Source organism: Meles meles, chromosome 20 (genome assembly GCF_922984935.1).
Source record: "Meles meles chromosome 20, mMelMel3.1 paternal haplotype, whole genome shotgun sequence".
Lineage (NCBI taxonomy): Eukaryota > Metazoa > Chordata > Mammalia > Carnivora > Mustelidae > Meles > Meles meles.
This window is the reverse complement of record NC_060085.1, coordinates 4,606,877-4,627,755: the sequence shown is the minus strand read 5'-3', so window position 1 is coordinate 4,627,755 and position 20,879 is coordinate 4,606,877. Positions and strand designations below refer to the sequence as shown.

Here is a 20,879-nt window from a genome sequence, read left to right as displayed (position 1 = left end):
GTTCAAACATGTGTCAACCTAGTCAAACACCAGTGTGAATGTTGCTAAGTAGGTATTTTTTAGTTCTGATTCACACCTATAGTCAATTGACTTTCAGGCCACACTTGACAATGTGGGTGGGCCTCATCCAATCAGTTGAAGGGCGGAAGAGGGAAAAGAGAAGGTTTCCAGAGGAAGAAGGAATTCAAGATAGTGGCATCGAAATTCTGCCTGAGTTTCTGGCCTTTTGACTCAAAACTGTGACACCAACTCTTAACTGAATCTTCAGCCTGCTGGCTTCTCCTGTGGATTTTGGACTCGCTACACCCCAGAGTCGCATGAGTCAAATTCCTAGGGTTCCTGGCTGGCTCAGTCAGTAGAGCATGCGACGGTTGATCTCAGCGTCACGAGTTCAAGCCCCATGTTGGGTGTGGAGCCTACTTCAAAACAAAACAAAACAAAACAAAACAAGAGCCAATTCCTTAAAATAAATTGTGTGTATGTGTAGAGAGATGATGATAGAGGATAGAAAGAAGAAAGAAAGAAAAGAAAAAGAAAGAAAGAAGGAAGGAAGGAGAAAGAAAGAAGAAAAGAAAATCGATGGGGCAGCTGGGTGGAACCGGCTCTTGATTTTGGCTCAGGTCGTGATGTCAGGGTCATGAGATCGAGCCCCATGTGGGGTTCCACACTCAGAGCAGAGTCGGCTTGGGATTCTCTCTACGACAGCACAGACCACGGGAGGTGGTGAGATGTTGGCCGTCGGTCAGGGAGGTGGTCACTGGAAGCAGAGTGGGGAGCAGGCAGAGGGGGACCCCCCCCTGGGTGGGCATCTGTGGCTTGCTCTAGTGCTCTCTCTGGAGGGTTGCTCCTGGGCAGACAGAGGGGATGGCTGCATTTGGCCCATAGGATGTAATTGGTTAACCCCTGGGTGCTCGGTGGGAATCCATGGCAAGATTTGAGGCAAGATGAAGGCCGGCATGTGCGTTTAAAAAGTTGACGAAGGGGCGCCTGGGTGGCTCAGTCATTAAGAGGCTGCCTTTGGCTCAGGTCATGATCCCAGGATAGAGTCCCGGTCCGGGCTCCCTGCTCCACGGGGAGGCTGCTTCTCCCTCTCCCACTCCCCCTGCTTGAGTTCCCTCTCTCTGTGTCAAATAAATAAAATCTTCAAAAAAAAAAAAAAAAGCCAATGGAAGCCGTTCCATTCCAGGCTATAACTGAAAGACCTAGAAACGGTGCCCAGACAAATATGTGGGCACGCGTGCTCCCGGCAGCGCTTCGCACCATAGCCGAAGGGTGGGAACAATGGAAACATCCCTCAGGGCGTGAGCGGGCAAGCAAAAGGCGATGTGTCCATGCGCTGGAACCCTCCTCAGCCCTAAAACAGAAGGGAGCACCGGCACACACCGCGACGTGGATGAAACTTGAAAACAGGACATCCAGTGAGAGAAGCCAGACGCAAAAGACCGTACATTGCCTGTTTCTGCTTTTATGAACTCTCTGGAATGTCCTGAAGAGGTGACTCCATAGAGCAGGAAAGCGGACTTGCCCGAGGCTGGGGGGCCCCGGGGGTGGGGAGTGGCCGCTTTACGGGAAGGGGCTCACCTTTCCAGGCACTGAAGACATCTGGGAAGGAGATAGAGTCGCCTGACATTGTAAATATCCTAAAGGCCATTGAGCTGCTCGCTTCAAAATGGTTAGTTTTATGTTATGTGAATTTCGCCTCCATACAATTAAATCAAGTCAAAAAGAAAATAAAATATACGAGCTCACGCTAGGTAGAGGGCAGAGAATGAATTCCGAGATGGCAAGCGGGAAAGAGAGTGTCGAGCCGCAAAGCACTAGGAGTCCGAGCCAGAACCGGCAGGTTGGGCCGCTGTAACAAGACCCCTACACCGGGGGAGGCGGGCGGGGGGGGACCTTAAACAACAGACATTTCTTTCTCAGCGTTCTGGAGGCTGGGGGTCTGAGAGGCGGGTGCCAGTGTGGTCGGGTTCTGATCAGGGCTCTCTTCCCGGCTTGCAGACCCAGAGAGAGAGCCGATCTCCCAGTAGGGCACTCCTCCCATTGCAGAGGACTCCACGTTCATGACCCTCAAGACCCCACCGCCAGATACCGTCACTTTGAGGATCAGAACTTCAGCAGAGGACGGGGGAGGGACAAAAACAGTCCACAGCACTCGGGCAAGGTGGGAACAGTGTGGAGGTCTGCCTTGGAGACCGAGTCACCGGGGCTTTGCTGAAAGGTGGGATGTGAGGGATGAGAAAAGACGAGGCTACACAGGCTAATTCAGGGCGCCCCCAGGACGACTCCCAGACCGATGGTTCCACCGCCTGACTGTGAGTTCCCATTAAAACTTGCATGCACGCACGCACACGTGCACACACGCACACACACACACCCCCCCCACAGAAACCACCCTCGTATTTCCCGCAGCTCTGACTACCCTCTAACACACTGTAGAGTGTCTTCTTCTTTACCAGGCTCGTTGTCTCTCGCCCCACTGGAGTAGGAGCCCAGAAGACCAGGGGCTTTGGTCTCTCTTATTCACAGCTGTGCCCTCCAACCTAGAACAGTGCCCGGCACATGGGAGATGATCTAGAAGTGTTTGGTAAGAGAGTCAATGAGGCGGCCACAGGGAAAAGCCGGGGCCTCCCCGCTCGGTCCCTACCTGAGTCACATCTTCAGATGCCCCTGGAAAGTGTGAGAGGCCGCATGAGTGAGAGTGAGATGGGGCCAGCCTGGGGGTGGGGGGACAGGAAGAAGAGGAGGGCCAGTGGGGAAAGGGGAGGGGCTGAACCCCTGCTCTAAAAGCGGCCCCGGGACCCACGGGTGCCTGTCTGCAGCGTGCAAAGCCCAGGAGGCTTGGGCAATTGTGGTTTCCTCCCTGCCCTCGGGGACGCAGCCGCGCTAGCCCAGCACCCTGCGTGTCTTGGGACCTCATCTGCTCAGGCATGGAGGAGACAGTTGTGCGACCTTCGGTGTTCACGGTGGACGGACAGACCGACATCCCGTTCAGGAGGCTGGGGCACAGGCGCCGGAGTCGGCCCTGCAGTGCAACCCAGCTGGGCCTGGGCCTCCTCTTGCTGCTGCTGGCCGCCGGGCTGGCCATCCAGGGCTGGTTCCTGCTTCAGCTGCACTGGCGCATGGGGGCCTTGGTCACACCCCTGCTGGTGAGTGGGGGCCTCGGGACTTGTGGCCGGGGGGGCCTGCCAGCGTCACTGGGCATCTCTCTGTGCGTGCATGTGCAGGGCAGGAGACAGGCCAAGGGCAGTCCCGGGCACGTCAGTTTGTCTCTCTGAAACTCAGTTTCCTCATCTGTAAAATGGGTGTGGTAATAGGAGCGCTCGGCTCCCAGGGAATGAAAGCAGGATACTGTGTGTGTGGTGCCGGGGACAAGTGTTCAATCCATCAAAATCAGTTAAAAATCAAGACAGAAATGCATTCTGCCCATTCAGGGGTACAGCCTGTTGATCTGAGGCATTTATTTTGTGATATGATCGCTTGTGGCAGGCGCAAACCCAACGTCGGTGTGCTGAGACGATCACTTCTTCTAGCGGTGGCCCCCCCCATAAAATCAGTCTCTTAGAGCAGGTTTTATGTTCTTTTTTTTTTCTCTAGATTTTTTTTTTTATCTGACACAGAGAGGGAGATCACAAGTAGGCAGAGAGGCAGGCAGAGGGAGAGGGAGGAGCAGGCTCCCGGTCGAGCAGAGAGCCCAATGCGGGACTCGATCCCAGGACCCTGAGATCATGACCTGAGCCGAAGGCAGAGGCTTTAACCCACTGAGACACTCAGGCTCCCCAGGTTTTATGTTCTTAATAGAGTCCTGAGGTCTGTAACCCCCGGCACTGATACTCTGACATTGCTGATTATGACCAGCCGTGCCCGGGTCCCCACTGTGGGGACCATCACCAACCCGCTCGGTCTGGGTCTGTGAGAATCTCTCTGCATCAGTTTTCCGTTGGCTGCGGATGTATCTGTCTGTGTCTCCGTGTCTCACGCCACGGCTACATGACCTCGTTTTCGTGTCCTGTGTCTCTGGGTCACTTCTTGTGCCTGGATCTGATGGCCACACACGCACATCCTTCACGGGACTCCATGTTGCCGTCCCACATCCATCCACGTGCCCGCGTGTCCACGTGCCGGCCTGTCTGTGGCTCACGCCTTGGCATGGCCCACAGACCCGTGTGGACCCATCAACCACACACCCATGTATCTGAGTCCACATGTCCACGTGTGCCTTGTCAGTGTGTCACGCAAGTGTCCAGGTCTGTGCCCTACACCCCATGTCTGTATCCACCTGTTGGCATCGATGTCCACGTGTCTTGCCGTCCAGATAGACGTATCCGTCATAGGACTTACTGAATTAACCCTTACATAGTGCTTCCTATGTGCTGGGCGCTGGCCCATGCTTTCCACTAGGGAAATCACTGACTCCTAGAGAGGTACCATCCCTATGTCTATTTACAGAGGGGAAACTGAGGCTGCTGGGTGGGGCGGGGCTGTGCACGTGGCCCTGGGTGGTATCTGCACCCGTGGTCTGCGTGTGTCTCACAGTCGTGAGTCAGGATGCCCGTGCGTGGGCCCCTCAGGCCCTCACCCTGGGCTCCTCTGCCTTTTCAGGATGGAGATGCCGAATCCTGGAAGCAGGTGAAGCAAGGTGAGTCAGGGCCCCGGGCCCCAGGGAGGGCGGGCAGGCTGGTTCCCACGCTGCCCCCGCCCCCTCAGCCCATTGCCCAATGTGATTTACACAACTGGCCAGAGCCCAGCAGGTGGCCCTCCTCCAGGCCCAAGAAGCAGAAGTCTGGGCCACTCCGGAAAGGGTGGGGTTGAGGCCAGGAGGTAGACTCCATGACCCCTGGGGTGGGGGAGCAGCCGTCCCTCCCGCTCCCCTACAGTCACTGCTCACCTCTCACCCTCTCTCTCCAGGGCGGAGGTCCTACCAGACCAACCCAGCCGCACACCTTACAGGTGAGGGGGACTCCAGGTGCTGGCATCGGGACGGGGGGCAGGGTGTCATGGGGAGACCAGACAGACGGCCAGCATGTCCGAGCACTCATCCGTCCATGCGTGCCGTCGCTCTTCGTTCCCAGCATAGCCCAGACCACAGGCACCGCCCGTGACTTCCCTCATTTAGGGAATAAACCCTTACCCGGTGCCCCGTGCTGTAACACCCTCTGGCCATGTTCATTCACTGCACCCTGAGGAGGCACGGCTCATAGCTCCCGCTTCCTGAGCAAGAGACCGAAGGCCGTGGAGATTAGGAGGCTCCTGGACCGGGCTGCGTTCCGTCCATCTCCCTCCCTTCGTTCTGCCACTCCCAAGTGTTTATGCTTTCGACCAGTCACTTAATTGCGCCATGCCTCAGTTTCCCCACCTGCGGGGGAGGGGGCACAGAACGAGTCAGGACAGAAAAGAAGCAAGTGATGGTGAAGATGACCTAATATGTCTAAAATTCTCAAACAGCCTAAAATGGGGGGGTCGGGGGTAAGTCGTCAGGCTCTCTCACCCAGAGAGGGGCACGTGCTAACCGGCTCTCTCTCTCTCCATCCCCAGGAGCCAACTCCAGCCTGACGGGCAGCGGGGGCCCGCTGCTCTGGGAGACGAAGCTGGGCTTGGCCTTCTTGAGGGGCCTGGGCTACCGCGAGGGCTCCCTGGTCATCGCCCGGGCGGGCTACTACTACGTCTACTCCAAAGTGCAGCTGGGAGGCGTGGGCTGCCCGCCGGGGCTGAGCGGCAGCCTGCCCATCACCCACGGCCTCTACAAGCGCACGCCCCGCTACCCCGAGGAACTGGAGCTGCTGGTCAGCCGGCGGTCCCCCTGCGCGCGGGGAGCCAACGCTCGTGTCTGGTGGGACAGCAGCTTCCTGGGGGGCGTGGTGCACCTGGACGCCGGTGAGGAGGTGGTGGTCCGCGTGCCCGAGGAGCGCCTGGTCCGACTCCGCGACGGCACCCGCTCCTACTTCGGGGCTTTCATGGTGTGAAGGAAGGAGTGACCGCAGAGGGATTGGGGGTTGGACAGGCAGCGGGACCTCAGAGGTGCTCTGGGGAGCCCCAAACTCAGCAAGCAAAGAGCTCGGCGGGCATCTCCAGGGGCCGAGGATCCAGCCACCCCTGAAGGCTGAAGACCCAGCGGGCACCAAAGGGAACCTTGCAGACCCTGCCACAGGCAGTCCTGAAGACAAAGACCTGGGGACTCGGGGGTCTGGAGGCCCCCAGTGGGGGGATAGCTAATCTGCCTGATATTCAGGAAGAAGGGCCGAGGGGTGGGTATTTATGTTTTTGATCCAGAGAAGAGTGGGAGTTGGGGGTCGGGGACTTGGCTGAAGACAGGAAGCCTCGCTGTCATGAGCGTGGGCGGCTGGGTGGAGAGAGTCATCATCAAGACTCATCCGTGTGGACAGCCCAGCCCAGGCCCACCCACGGCCACAGTCACATATTCAAGTTCCGCCCGCAGCCGCGTGGCCCCTGCTTCTCCTGGCTCTGTGAGGTTACGCTCAGAGATTCTGCACAGCCCATGCGTCGCGTGCCGATAACTGTGTGATAACCGGCTCTCCCGGGGGGGAAGAGGCTTTGTAGTGTCTGCGATTTCCTTGGTGTCATTACTCCCATGGTGGCTGGTTTCCTGCTACCAAGGCATCACCTGTGGGCTGGCTCCCGGCTCTGTGGCGCATTCCCATCCCACTAGGATGTCGTGGTGGTGTTTCAGCACCCAGGTCAGGGCCTGGCCCCTGGGAAGCGCTTGGAGTACGGGGGCTTGCAGAGAGAAAGCAGGGAGGGTGGGGAGGAAGGAAGGAAGAAGGAAGGAAGAGGGGAGGGCCCTGGAGGGAGCGAGAATGCAGACACACCTAGGGTGTCACAGAGAATCACACGGCCCCACAATCGCTTTCACAACTGCACTCATACACACAAAGCATCGTATTCTCGCACAACTACGCACCCGTCATAGCATCGCAAACACTCAGTCATAGACATTGTGTGAGAACCACATACGAACAGTCATACCCAAGTCATCGTCACAACCACAATCATCCACAGGGGCCGCACAGTCACACCAAGTGTGACACACGGGATGCAATGATTATCACACTGGACTTCCTCGCGCTGGGTCATGGTCACACCCGCATGCAGCCTAAGGTTCCTCCCACCCGAGACGGATACATCCTGGGATGAGGACCAGACTCTGTCTGAAGCCCTGGGCTCCCTGACCACGGGTCTTGGAAATAAATAGTCAATGTTGCACCTGGGTCTGTCTATTCTCAGGGAAAGGATGGCTCACTGAGGCACAGGGCTAGATGCAATCACCCGTGGAAGTCACTTTACAACTTTACAGACCAGAAAACTGATCCCAACTGGCCCAACTCCATGTAGGAAGCTCAGAGGCGGGGCGGGGGGGGCTGCGGGATGGGGTCCAGAGATGTCATGCCCAGGTCTGCCTCCCCCCACCCCCCGAGTCTCCCATTCCTGAGCAAGTGGAGGCTCCCTCCCGCCAGGCACCCCTACGGCAGACATCCGGGACAGAGTGGTGGTCTAGCCAGCCAGCTGGAAGCCTGCAGCAAGTGGGAACATGGGGGGAGTATGGGGGGAGGGGCAGATAATGAGACACATATAAATCAGATGGTCTGTATGTATAAATGAGCAGGTATCCTGGTGTGGCCAAAGGGAGGGGCTGGTGCCCAAGACCCAAAGATAAGGGCTCAGCCCCCAGAAGTGGATGAATTATTGTTATTATTATTTTTTAAAATATTTTTTATTTATTTGACAGAGAGAAATCACAAGTAGGCAGAGAGAGAGGAGGAAGCAGGTTCCCCATGGAGCAGAGAGCCCGATGCGGGGCTCGATCCCAGGACCCTGAGATCATGACCTGAGCTGAAGGCAGACGCTTTAACCCACTGAGCCACCCAGGCGCCCCTGGATGATTGTTATTATTGTCAATACTGTTGTCATGTTGCCCGGCACGGGGAGGTGGGAAGGAAACACGCTTTGCAATCAGGTGGTCCTGCATTTCAATTTCCCTCTGCCACTGGCTGCTGTGTGACCTCAAGCAAGTCCCATCACTTCTTGGTGCCTCTGTTTCCTCATCTGTAAAATGGGACGTGATGCCAGTCCTCTCCGCTAGGTCTGTTGTAAAGATAACATCAGATCAGGCAGGCATGGAAAAAAAAAAACATTTGTTACGGTGCTTGGTACACAGTAAGAGCTCCATAAGTGCGCGAGTGACATAAGTGATTTAGAAATATTAAGAACAGCATTTGCCGGGTGCCTGGGTGGCTCAGTGGGTTGAGCCTCTGCCTTCGGCTCAGGTCATGATCTCAGGGTCCTGGGATCGAGTCCCGCGTCGGGCTCTCTGCTCGGCAGGGAGCCTGCTTCCCTCTCTCTCTCTCTCTGCCTGCCTCTCTGCCTACTTATGATCTCTCTCTGTCAAATAAATAAATAAAATCTTTAAAAAAAAAAAAAAAAGAACAGCATTTGTCAGGCATTTTCCCTGTGCCAGGCATCTTGTGTGAGTCAGAACCTGACATACATACCTGGACAGGAACTGTTGTTGCCCGCATGTTCCAGACCTAGAGAGAGAGAGGCTGGTCTCCCTCTCCACTCCCACCAAAGGCACACAGTTTCCTGCCTCTCTGCCCTTGAGGCCTGGTGGGAGGCGGGGCAGCCCCAAATGCCCAGCCCCAGCCCCAGCCCCAGCCCCAGCCCCAGCCCCTACTAGAGTTTCCTTTACTCTTGTCACTATTTTTCTGTTTCCGTGGCTTTGATGAGGCCAAGATGTGGGGACGGCATATTTACAAAGCTGCCGGCAGCCACCAACTTCCGCCTGGGGATGGAACCTCTCGCTAAGTTTAGCCTCCAAAGATCATTCCTGGGAGGGGCCTCCCAGTCACCTCGTGGCACAGCCAGTGGAGGAAGACCGAGGGCGGGTAAGAGGATGGGTAGGAGGGAGACGGAAAGAGAGGGAGGGGAGGGAAAGAAGGAGGGAGAAGGCACAGAGAGCCCTGGAGGTCTAGAGGCAGGCACAGTAGGAGATCCAGAACCCAGCTTGATTTCAGATAGAGCGCGGGGCGGGAAGCCCCCAGCCCAGGCCACTGACCTACTTCACAACTTCTGAGAAGTTTATCTGCTTGATTTCCGCTTTCACATCCCGTGCTCCGACATCGGTTCAAATATCACCTTCCCCCACAATGAGCTCTTCCTCGAGACCTGAGGTCTGCATCCCTGCCCTCCCCCAGCCCCTGCTCTCCCTTCATCTCCTGTTAAAACCCAGAGGTGGTAGACGTAAAAGTAACGATGATAAATCATTGATGAATCTCATTTTATAATGCTCTATCCCTCCCGCTAAATACCACCGTGTTCTAACACTAGGATGCATTGTCTCAGAGAAAACGAGAACGGGACTTTCCGGGAAACCAGGCCACCAGGGTTCAAATCTCCGCTCTGCCACTTCCCCGCTGGGTGATCTCAAGATCCACCCTTGGCGTCTCTAGACCTCAGTTTCCTCATCTACCTTGGTTATCGTGAGGTGAAATGACTTGAAAGTTTAGGTAGTTTTCCAGAGCTTGGCCCACGGTGAGTTCTTCAATCTTTAGTAGATATTCTTTTTGTAAGCAAAACTGTAATTCTGTGCATATTTAAAGTTCAGATTCTTCTCGATGATTATATTCACAAGCCACATCTAGTCACTAGGTGTGTTTTTGTTGTTGTTGTTTCTTAAGATTTTATTTATTTATGTATTTATTTGTCAGAGAGAAAGAGAGAGAGAGTATAAGCAGGCAGGCAGAGGCAGAGAGAGAAGTAGGCTCCCTGCCAAGCAAGGAGCCTGATGCGGGATTCCATCCCAGGACCCTGAGCCAAAGCCAGGGTGATCTGAGCCAAAGGCAGCAACTTAACCAACTGAGCCACCCAGGCGCCCCATGTTGTTGTTTGTTTTTAAGTAGGCTCCCTGCCCAATGTGGGGCTTGAACTCATGACCCTGAGATCAAGAGTTGGTTTCTCTACAGACTGAACCATCGAGGAGCCCCCAAAGTGTGTTTTTAATATGAAAAATTATTAGCCAATACTTAAACATTACAAAATTTTACTTGTGGACAAATCCAAATTTATGGATTTTCTTGGAAGTTTGGAAGGAGTGAAAAACAACCCAGGCTGGGCGATGGCTGTCCCTATTGGATAAGGCATGGGCTCACCAGCTCAGCCCCAGTCTCCACTACGCCCCGTTGTCTCCTACACAAGAGGCTGAATGTCAGCTGTCTTTCAGCATTGTGTTTCTGTGGTTGTTTCTCTTAAAGCAATGAGGATCGTTAATTACAGGTCATACTTCTGATGTACTTGCCGTGTGCCAGACACTGTACTAAGGGCATTAATTCACAATAACTCATTTAATTCTCATGGTGACTAAGGGAGTTGGTTTAGTAACTTATGGGTGGGGAATTCTAGGCACAGAGAGGTAAAGTCACTTTTCTGTCAGAGGTGAGAAAATAAATGAGTTTCAGGAAGAATAAGAGATCATAGTTGTATTCATTTCCTGCTGCTACTTAAAATGATAGTCATTTGGGGCGCCTGGGTGGCTCCGTGTGTTAAAGCCTCTGCTTTCAGCTTGGGTCATGATCTCAGGGTTCTGGGATCCAACCCCGCATCAGACTCTCTGCTCAGCGGGGAACCTGCTTCGTCCTCTCTCTCTCTACCCGCCTCTCTGCCCACTTGTGATCTCTGTTTGTCAAATAAATAAATAATATCTTTTAAAAAAATGATAGCCATTTATTACCTTAAAGGTCTAGAAGTCAGGAGTCAGAAAAGAGTCTTACGGAACTAAAATCAGTGTGTCAGTAAGACTTCCTTCTTTCTGGAAGGAAGGTTTGCCTCAAACCTTTTAATCAGAGTCGCCTTTATGGGAGACAAAAACTATGACACACGTGTGGTATATATAAGTTGCCATTTGCAAAGAGTGCAAATAATTCAACTTCTTTTTTTATCCTTAATGTGACTTACTTTGTGCAAGGATCCCTTTGCACCGGGATGCTAAGAACTATCAGTCGGCTGGACACCTTCCTGCCCACATGCTCCTTTCCCAAGACTGCCAAAATTCCAGGCAGCTTGGGCAGTGTCCTGGCATTCAGGGTAAGGGACGGATCTGTTTGATTCTCAAGCCACGTGTCCGCACAGGTGCCCACCGCCAGTCTGCTTCTGAGCCATCAGTCCCCCAGTTTTATTCTTGTAAGCTTCAAGACGGCTGCATTCTCGGGGCACCTGGGTGGCTCAGTGGGTTAAGCCTCTGCCTTCAGCTCAGGTCATGATCTCAGGGTCCTGGGATCGAGTCCCACATCGAGTCCCACATCAGGCTTTCTGCTCGGCAGGGAGCCTGCTTCCTCCTCTCTCTCTCTCTCTGCTTGCCTCTCTGCCTACTTGTGATCTCTCTCTGTCAGATAAATAAAATCTTAAAAAAAAAAAAAAAAGACGGCTGCATTCTCTGCTGCTCCTAATTCTTGCTCACAAGGCTGATTTTCAGCCAGCTTGAGGCACCGGAAGTTCTTTGAGGCTGTCTGTGGCATCAACTGCCCAGAGACACCATCAAGTCATTTCCTTTTTGGGGACCTGCAACCTCTCTGGGCTCTGTAATGAAGAGCAGGACCCAAACCTCTCCTGGTTTGGAAGGCCCCGAGAATATCTCTGGGGAACTTTCCCTAGTCCAGGTCTGTGTGTTTCAAAAAAGCAGGGCATGGGAACTTTCTCCCTTTATGGGTGCTGAAGTGTGTCCCCCCAACGTTCTTATATTGAATTCTTATACCCAGTACTTCAGAACGTGATTTCACTTGGAAATAAGGCCTTTAAAGAGGAAAGTAAGGTAAAATAAAGGCGGTTGTTTTTTTTTTTCAAGTAAACTCTATGCCCAACATGGGGCTTATTGGGCTCAAACTCACGACCCCGAGATCAAGAGTTGCATGCTCTCCTGACTGAGTCAGCCAGGTGCCCCTCCTGTAAAATAAGGTTATTAGAGTAGGTGTTAACCCAATAGGATGTGTGTCCTTATGAAAAGAGGAGATTAATACGCAGAGGGATGGCCACGTGAGGATGAAGGGAGACAGCAGTCATCTATAAGCCAAGGAGAGAAGCTTCAGGAGAAACCAGTCCTGCTGACCCCTCGATCTTGGACTTTCAACCTCCAGAACTGAGAGAAAAAGACATTTCTGAGATTAAAGCTACTCAGTGTGCTATGGCAGCCCCAGCATGGCCATGCACCCCCTCTGCGTCTTCCACCAGCCCTGAGGAAAACAGGTGGTCTCCAGAAGCTGGAAAAGACCAAGGAAGAGATTCACCCCTAGAACCTGCAGAAGGAATGCAGACCTGCTGATATTTTGATGTTAGCCCAGAACTGTAAGCTCATAGACTTGCGTTGTTTTAAGCCTCTGCGTTTGTAGCAATGGTACAGTAGCAAAAGCGAGCTGGCCCCGCTGGGACCTGGGAGGTACTCCAGGGCATCCAGGACAGCCGGTCCCTATGCCCCTATGCCACTTGGGTCCACGTACTTTGCGGAGAGGTGGAGAGGTTCACCATGCGTGGAGGCAGCGTGGAGAGAGACCTTGCTGGTCTCTCTCCATCCAGAACTACTTCTTCTGGATTCCCTTCCCCCTCAGCCGGTGCTTCTCTTCCTCTAGGTGGCTTGCCTGGGGAGGTGACCTAGTTCCTCATGCCTGAGGGGTCAGAGATGCTGCTCACCGTGCCTTTACACCTTCAGGAGGGGCACGAACTTCTGCCCTTGCTTTGTGAGGCAACACTGCGTTCACTTTACTACCTTGATTGGCAAAGGGTGTGGAGGGGAGTGATTCTGGAGGCTTCCACTTAACCTTATCCACAGAAAAGGCTTACAACACCTGATCTGCTCAGTGATTTCCAAGGGCCAAGCGCTAGACCTGCGTCATCCCTCCAAACTCTAACCACCACTATATGGTGTCGATGTTATTACTGTCCCCTGACTACAGAAGAGGAAACTGAGGCATGGCGAGGTGAAGCGACTGGCCCAAAGTCCTTCATCTAGGAAGTTATGGAGACTTCTAATCCTAGAACCTTTGTCTAAGCCGCTTTCCTAAATCTACCCCATGGTACGCCAGCGTATGCATAGACCCCATTTTATTACCCACTCCCCTATCTATGGACACATAGGTTGTTTCATAGTAGTACACAAAATGCCGTCATGAATAGACTTATCATGACCTTTTGTGCAGGCGGTGCCCTCTTACAGGTCCCAGCTGTCCTCACGCGAGAGCTCCAGAAGGGTTCTGAGCCTATATGTGTGGACCTCCATCGTAGGACCTCAAGTCCAAGACTTCCGTCTGGCATCCCTGCCCCCCCCCAAACACTTCTCTTCCGTGCTCCACGCTGCCTTCCACTTCTCGACTGTCTCACCAACACCTGGCCCCGAGGACTGACTTGACCCACTCGTGGGGGGCTCCCTCGTGTCCCCCTGTCATGTCCCTTTACCTGACTGAGCCTGTTTCCCCAGCTATACAACAGGGGAAGTCACTTTGAAGATTCCATGCATGGAGGGATAATAGTTCTGAAATAATAATTTAAGATCTTTTTCCTTTCCTTCTTCTGATCTAAATCTTTACTTCATCAGTTACTGGTGAGTGACCTTAAGCAGGTGGCTTACACCTCTCACTCCCTCTTAGTCTCTTTGTTTGTACAGTGGGGATAATCATGTCTCCACCTTGTGACGGAACCCCCAGCCACTCCTCGAGCACAGTGAAGACATGTCAAGTGCTTAGTTGAGTGGTTTCTGGTACATACCAGGTGTTCAATAAATATTGGCCCTTGTTGTTGATATTAGTACAGCTGGCCCTTGAACAACCTGGAGTTTAGGGGTACTGACCCTCCCCAACCCAGCCAAAGATCCACGTATAACTTTTGACTCCCCAAAAACTTAACTATGACTAGCCTACTCTCGCTGGGAGACTTCCTGATAAACATAAAAATTGATCAACACACATTTTCTGTGTTCTATGTATGACACACTGAGTTCTTACAGGAAAGTAAGCTAGAGAAAAGGAAATGCTATTAAGAAAATCATAAGGAAGTGGGGCGCCTGGGTGGCTCAGTGGGTTAAAGCCTCTGCCTTTGGCTCAGGTCATGATCCCAGGGTCCTGGGATGGAGCCCCGCATCGGGCTCTCTGCTCAGCGGGGAGCCTGCTTCCTCCTCTCTCTCTCTGCCTGCCTCTCTGCCTACTTGATCTCTCTCTGTCAAATAAATAAATAAAATCTTAAAAAAAAAAAGAAAATCATAAGGAAGAGAAAACACATGTACAGCCCTGGACTGTATTTATCAATACCATAAATTTATCTCATCTCTTTACAAGACTGATCGTCTGTCAGTAAATCCATCAATGTTATTTTATATGATAAAAAAAAAACCCACTGCAGATGTGGTACATATTACTAACACTAGACACCAAAAGTAAAAAGATAATATGAAAAAGAAATTCCTATTTCTTTACAAAGATCATGATTCATGCATTAGTAACAAAGACGCCGTGGTAAGATTGTTTTGTGGTGGCCTCCTGTAACCCAAACCACTGTTTCACTGTGGTCTACCCAAAAGAATTGAAAGCAGGGACTCAGATATCTGCACATACATGTTCACAGCAGGGTTATTCCCAAGGGCCACAAGGTGGAAGCAACCCAAGCGTCCATCAACGATGAATGGACTATACACTAGTGAATGAATTGTTACAAGGTTTTAATGACAGACAGTATTACTCTCATGTTCATGATACAGTATCTGAGACATGATTGCATTAAAAAAAAAAAAACTACCTGTGCTGATAGGCTGACTTGCGATTCCTCCAATTCTTTGAAAGCAAAGTTATAAAACAGTAAGAAAACCAACACATTGGTAATTTTATATTAAGCACCACTCACCTTATGCCTACATAAGGATACGCTGTGAATGGCATACATGTATGGTCTGTATTCATGTGAATAAATTTTCATAGATGTTAACTTTTTATAACAGATTTGTATACATTTTATGGTAGCAAAGGATAAAAATAGACCAGTATCTACATAAGTTCTATGCATTCCTGACAGACCCAACTTCTTCCTAACTTGTCAATATCGCTATTCTACACAGTTCATCTGCATGTTTTTTCAAATTGTCACAAATCTCCAAAAATGCTTCCAATATACGTATTGAAGAAAGAATGCGTTGTCGGTGGACGCGCACAGCCCAAACCCATGTTGTTCAAGGGCTGAGTGCTTCTGCCCCTTTCCCCAGTCAAGGAGTAGTTGGGTTTGCATGTCCTTTCCATAAGTTTGGGGCTTCTCGTGCCTCTGTATAACCCCTGGGTGGCAAAATCCCCACCCTCATCCCTGAAACCTACAAGATTTTTTTGTGATTGGTTAAAAAAAAAAATGGAGGGAGAAAGAAGGGAGGGAAGGATGGAGGGTGGAGAAAGACAGCAACAGAGATTCTCTAAGCATTTTCAATTGTGGTAAAATATACACAACATAAAACCTACCCATCTAAACTGTTTTTTAAGTGGGTGGTTCACCCATGTTAGGCACATTCCCATTGTGCAACCATCCCCAACATCCACCTCCAGAAATTTTTCATCTTTTCCAGACTGAGACTCTGTCCCCATGAAACAATGACTCCCCACCCTCCAGCAGCTCCATTCTGCTTTCTGTCTCTATGAATGCAGCCAACTCTAAATATTTCATTTGAGTGGAATCATACAGTAGTTGACCTTTCTGTGATTGACTCATGTCACTGAGAGTAATATCCTCAAAGTCCATCCACGCTCTAGCAGGTGTCAGGATTCCCTTCCGTTTTAAGGCTGAAAAATATTCCATTGTGTGCATGGACCATGTTTTGTTTATCCATTCATCGTTGATGGACGCTTGGGTTGCTTCCACTTTGTGGCCCTTGGGAATAACCCCGCTATGAACATATATGTGCAGATATCTGAGTCCCTGCTTTCAATTCTTTTGGGTAGATACCCAGAAATGGAATTTCTGGATTAAATGGTAATTCTATTTTTTACTTTCTTGAGGAGTCACCATACTGGTTTGTGTGACTACACCATTCTACCTTCCTACCAGCTTCCTAAGCATTTTTTACTGTGTATTTTGTGTGGCTGAATCCATGTTCCATATATATGAGCATGAGATCAAACTTGTTCATGTACTATTCAAATCCACCGTCTTACTTTTTGTCTGCTTGAGCGACCAGCGGCCACAAGGGGTGTTTTTAAAATCTGCCACTTCAGTGGTGTAATACCCAATACAAGATAGTTTACATTCTTCCTGCCTTTTTTTTTTTTTCTCCTTCTGGGTCTTCAATTTTTGCAGAGCATTTTACTCTAACAACACATCTCGGTTCATCCTATCCACATGATGGAGGAGTTCTGTCAGTTTTTGTTTCGTTTATTTCGAGACCATTTTTAAGTGCATGCACATTAAAACTGTTGTGTGTTCACGGTTATATCTAGTAACGCTATTTCCATGAAACTTTGTGCTGTCTGTCGGTATGCTAAACCAACTTTCTTTCTGGCTATTTACATCCTTTAATTAGCAACTTGTTACATCTTGTATGTTTAAATGTAAGCAACATGTTGCTGGATTTTAAGTTTTCTTTCTTTTTTTAAGATTTTATTTATTTATTTGACAGACAGAGATCACAGTTGGCAGAGACGCAGGCAGAGAGAGGGGGAAGCAGGCTCCCTGCTGAGCAGAGAGCCCCATGTGGGGCTCGATCTCAGGACCCTGGGATCATGACCTGAGCCAAAGGCAGAGGCTTTAACCCACTGAGCCACCCAGGTGCCCCGATTTTAAGTTTTCTTATCCAGCCTGACAATATTTGTCTTTTAATTTGAGTATTTAGAACGATGCTGTCCAACATAAATGTAATGTGAACTGTCTCTGTAATTTAAGCCTTTTCTAGCTGCCACAATTAAGGGCTCAAAAATTGGTGAATTTTAATAATATATGTTATTTAGCAATGTATCCAGAATGTTAATCATTTCAAGGTGCAATCTGCATAAAATTATTAATAAGATGCTTTACACTTTTTTTCATTCTAGGTCTCCAAATTCTGCAGTGTATTTCCCACTGACACTGGACGGATCTCAGCCCAGAGAGCCCAGCTTCCCAGTGCTCCACGGTGCCTGGCCACTCCTCTCTCAGGTGGTGGAGATTTAGATCATCTGCATTAATTCCAGTGATGCAAATTATCGGTTTGGATTTATTTTGTGATTTCTGATTGTCCGTCCTTTAAAAAAAAAAAAGATTTTATTTATTTCTTTGAGAGAGAGAGAGGGTGTGGAGGGGCAGAGGGAGAGGGAAAGCAGGCACCCTCTGAGCAGGGAGCCTGATCTGGGGTTCAGTCCCAGGAAGCTGCGATCACGACCTGAGCGGAAGGCAGATGCTTAATGGACTGAGCCACCCAGGGGGCCCTGTCCCTCGTTTTCTATATTTCTTTTACTCTTTGCCTTATCTCGGATTTTTTTTTCTCATTCCAGTTTTTTCTTCTGCTTATTTAAGAAATGACATATTCTGTTCTTATTCTTTTGTCTATTTCCGTAGGCACCTTCCTGTGTAGTTTCAACCTGTCGGAGTCTAAAAGCTCTTCCGCGGTTCACCTCCAGAAGCCTCGGCATTTCTGCCTGTATCCACTCTCGCCACCTCCAGGCTGTTGCGAGAACAGCAGTCAATGTGAGTTTTTTTTTGTTTTTTTGGTTTTTTTTTTTGGTAATTTTTTTTTTTTAAATGTGTAATGTTTATTTAAAATCACAGATAATCTGGGGCGCCTGGGTGGCTCAGTGGGTTAAAGCCTCTGCCTTTGGCTCAGGTCATGATCCCAGGGTCCTGGTGATCGAACCTGGCATGGGGCTCTCTGCTCAGCAGGGAGCCTGTTTCCTCCTCTCTCTCTGCCTGCTTGTGATCTGCCTGTCAAATAAATAAAGAAATTCTTTAAAATATATATATATATCTTTTTTCTATTCTTCAAACAATGGGAATTGCTCACCAAAAGGAACAAAACCAACTCAAGTAGGACAAGAAGCTAACAAAAACTAACAAAGAATTATGAGTTCACTTTATGTTTGTGGTTTTAAAAAACCCTACGTTTTTTTTTCTCTGAGATATGACTGAGATACAAAAATGCCGTATACATTTACTATTACATATTGATGAGTTTAAAGATAAGTAAACACTCACAAAACCATCACCACGATGTCAAAAGCTTAACCATCCCTTCTGAAAGTTTCCTCTTTTCTTCTTTATTTGTGTGAGATAAGAACTTCTTTTTTTTTTTTTAACATGGAACACGTCACGAATTTGCCTGTCATCCACGTTCAGGGGCCATGCTAATCTTTCCTGTATTGTTACGGTTTTAATATATGGTCTGCCCAAACGAGCATGATAAGAATAGTCACTATAAGAGCTATCCTCTTCAAAAACATTTTGGGGACACCTGGGTGGCTCGGTCAGTTAAACAAACTGAAACTCACATTTTCGGCTCAGGTCATGATCTCAGCATGGTGCGCTCGAGCCCCACGTGGGGCTCTGAGCTCCGTGTGGCCTGTGCTTAAGATTTTCTCTCCCTCAAGGGCGCCTGGATGGCTCAGTGGGTTAAAGCCTCTGCCTTTGGCTCGGGTCATGATCCCAGGGTCCTGGGATGGAGCCCTGCATCGGGCTGTCTGCTCTGCATGGAGCCTGCTTCCTCCTCTCTCTCTCTCTCTGCCTGCCTCTCTGCCTACTTGTAAAATCTGTCTGTGAAATAAATAAATAAAATCTTAAAAAAAAAGATTTTCTCTCCCTCTGCCCTCCTTGTGCTTCCCCCCCCTCAAGTAACTAACTAAAATGTGTTTAAGTATACAATACAGTACTGTTAACTATATGCATTATGCTTTATGGTAGGTCTCTAGGATTTACCTGTCCTCCATAACAGAAACCCATTAAACACCAACTCCCCATCCCTCCCCCCCACTCGCCCCTGGCGTCATCCTTGCACTCGTTCTCTCTATACGTTTGACTACCAGGTCCCTCCTATAAGTGGAATCATCGTTGTCCTTTTGTGTCTGCCTTATTTCATGTGATCAGTGGCTTACTTACGGCTGAACAATTTTCCATTGTACGTGTACAACCCATGTCCTTTATGCATTCACCCACCATGCCTTTGCTTCTGTAAATAACACGTCAACAAACGAAGAAGTTCAGGTATCTCTTGGAGACGTTGATTTCAATTATCTGAGTCCTTCCTCCCAGACGCAGGATTGCTGGATGGTAAGGTGGCTCCATTTTCAATGTTCCAGGAGCCGCCACCCTGCTTCCCATGACAAGGTCCCCTCTGGCATTCCCACCCCCAGGAGTGAACAGATTTCCAGTTTCTCCACATCTTCAATGGTACCTGCTGCCTTCTGTCTGGGATTTCATGTTGGATGGGCCATAGCCATCATGACCCTGTGGGATGAGAGCTCGCTGTGGTTTTGATTTGCATTTCCCCGATGATTCATCGCATCTTTTCTTTGTGCCTGTGGGCCTTTTTATCTTTACTGAGTGCTCGCTAATATTTTATTAAAACTTGCATGAGTTTACAAATAAAATTGGCGCATTTTTGTGACTTTTAGTGACTCTGGGTACATTTGTGCTTAATACTTGTATTTGTGTGGGATGCCCTATGTGCAGGATTGGGTGACTTTTCTAAGAGAGATATTGGGGGCGGGGTGGGGTTGGTTACCTTTTTTTTTTTTTTTTAGCCTAACTTGGGGGTGGGGGAAAACCTATTTTTACAGTATTTTTGTTTTTCTATTAACATTTCCTTTAAGCCTTGAATTTTTACTAAATTTCCTCCTGACTTAAAAATCTTGTTTCTAATCTGGGAATTTGAAATCTCGGTACTTAAAGTCACAGCAATTTTTTCCAGAGTTCAAACCAATTTAATACCAGTACATGGTAAACATTTGCAGCCATTTCAAGAAGCTGGTGGCCTTTTATATGTCATTAACTGGTATCATTAAACGTCCTGAGAAGTGACTGTAAAAAGTATAGGGTTTTTTTAAATAACAGTGAACTTTCAAATAAATTAATTTTTAATTTAAAAAGAAAGAAATAAAAATAAAAGGGACGCCTGGGTGGCTCAGTGGGTTAAACATCTGCCTTCAGCTCAGGTCATGATCCCAGGGTCCTGGGATCGAGTTCTGCATTGGGCTCCTTGTTCAGCAGGAAGACTGCTTCTCCCTCTGCCTGCCCCTCTCCCTGCTTGTGCTCTCTCACGCACATGCTCTCTCTCAAGTAAAGAGAATCTTTTTTTTTTTTAATCTATCTAGGAGTGGATTTTCCTATGCTCAACTTTATTAAATGATAACCAATTTTCCAAACCAGTCGTCACTCTAACACCTCTACCTGCCAAGTGTGAGAGTTCCCATTGCTTCATATCACACCAGCCAACCCAATGTGGTCGGCCTTCTAGTTCAGGTGTTCTGTAATGGGATCCCTTGTAGTTTTGTCGTTTTTCAGAGATTTTATTTTCAACACCCAAAATGAGACTCGAACTCACAACCCCAAGATCAAGAGTCACACGCTCCACGGACTGAGCCAGCCAGGCACCCCCTCCCCTTGTAGTTTTAAATTGCATTTTCCTGATAATACGGTTAAGCATCCCTTCATGCTTATTGTCCATTTATATATTGTTTTATGTGAAGTCTTTTTTTTAATCTTTTTTTAAAGATTTTATTTATTTATTTGACAGAGAGAGATCACAAGTAGGCAGAGGGGAGGTAGAGGGGGAGGGGGAAGCAGGCTCCCTGCTGAGCAAAGATCCTGATTCAGGGCTCCATCCCAGCACCATGAGATCATGACCTGAGCCAAAGACAGAGGCTTAACCCACTGAGCTACCCAGGCGTCCCTTA

At 49.5% G+C, this 20,879-nt stretch overlaps 1 protein-coding gene, 1 long non-coding RNA gene and 1 other non-coding gene across 3 annotated transcripts; 2 read left to right on the top strand and 1 right to left on the bottom strand.

Moving 5' to 3' along the window:
• Window positions 1–572: 572 nt before the first annotated feature.
• On the top strand, window positions 573–7,097 carry TNFSF14 (TNF superfamily member 14). Its single transcript, XM_045992365.1, has 4 exons — window positions 573–3,149; window positions 4,603–4,639; window positions 4,909–4,950; window positions 5,536–7,097. The coding sequence occupies exons 1-4, from the start codon at window positions 2,931–2,933 to the stop codon at window positions 5,961–5,963; spliced, it is 726 nt and encodes a 241-aa protein (XP_045848321.1). The 5' UTR covers window positions 573–2,930; the 3' UTR covers window positions 5,964–7,097.
• A 1,672-nt stretch (window positions 7,098–8,769) lies between these two features.
• On the top strand, window positions 8,770–19,550 carry LOC123933223. The gene is made up of 4 exons (XR_006816523.1): window positions 8,770–8,900; window positions 17,052–17,154; window positions 17,554–17,682; window positions 19,284–19,550. It is a non-coding gene; the product is annotated as an uncharacterized LOC123933223 (long non-coding RNA).
• LOC123933285 lies at window positions 18,283–18,387 on the bottom strand. The gene has a single exon (XR_006816537.1). It is a non-coding gene; the product is annotated as a U6 spliceosomal RNA (small nuclear RNA).
• Window positions 19,551–20,879: the final 1,329 nt, after the last annotated feature.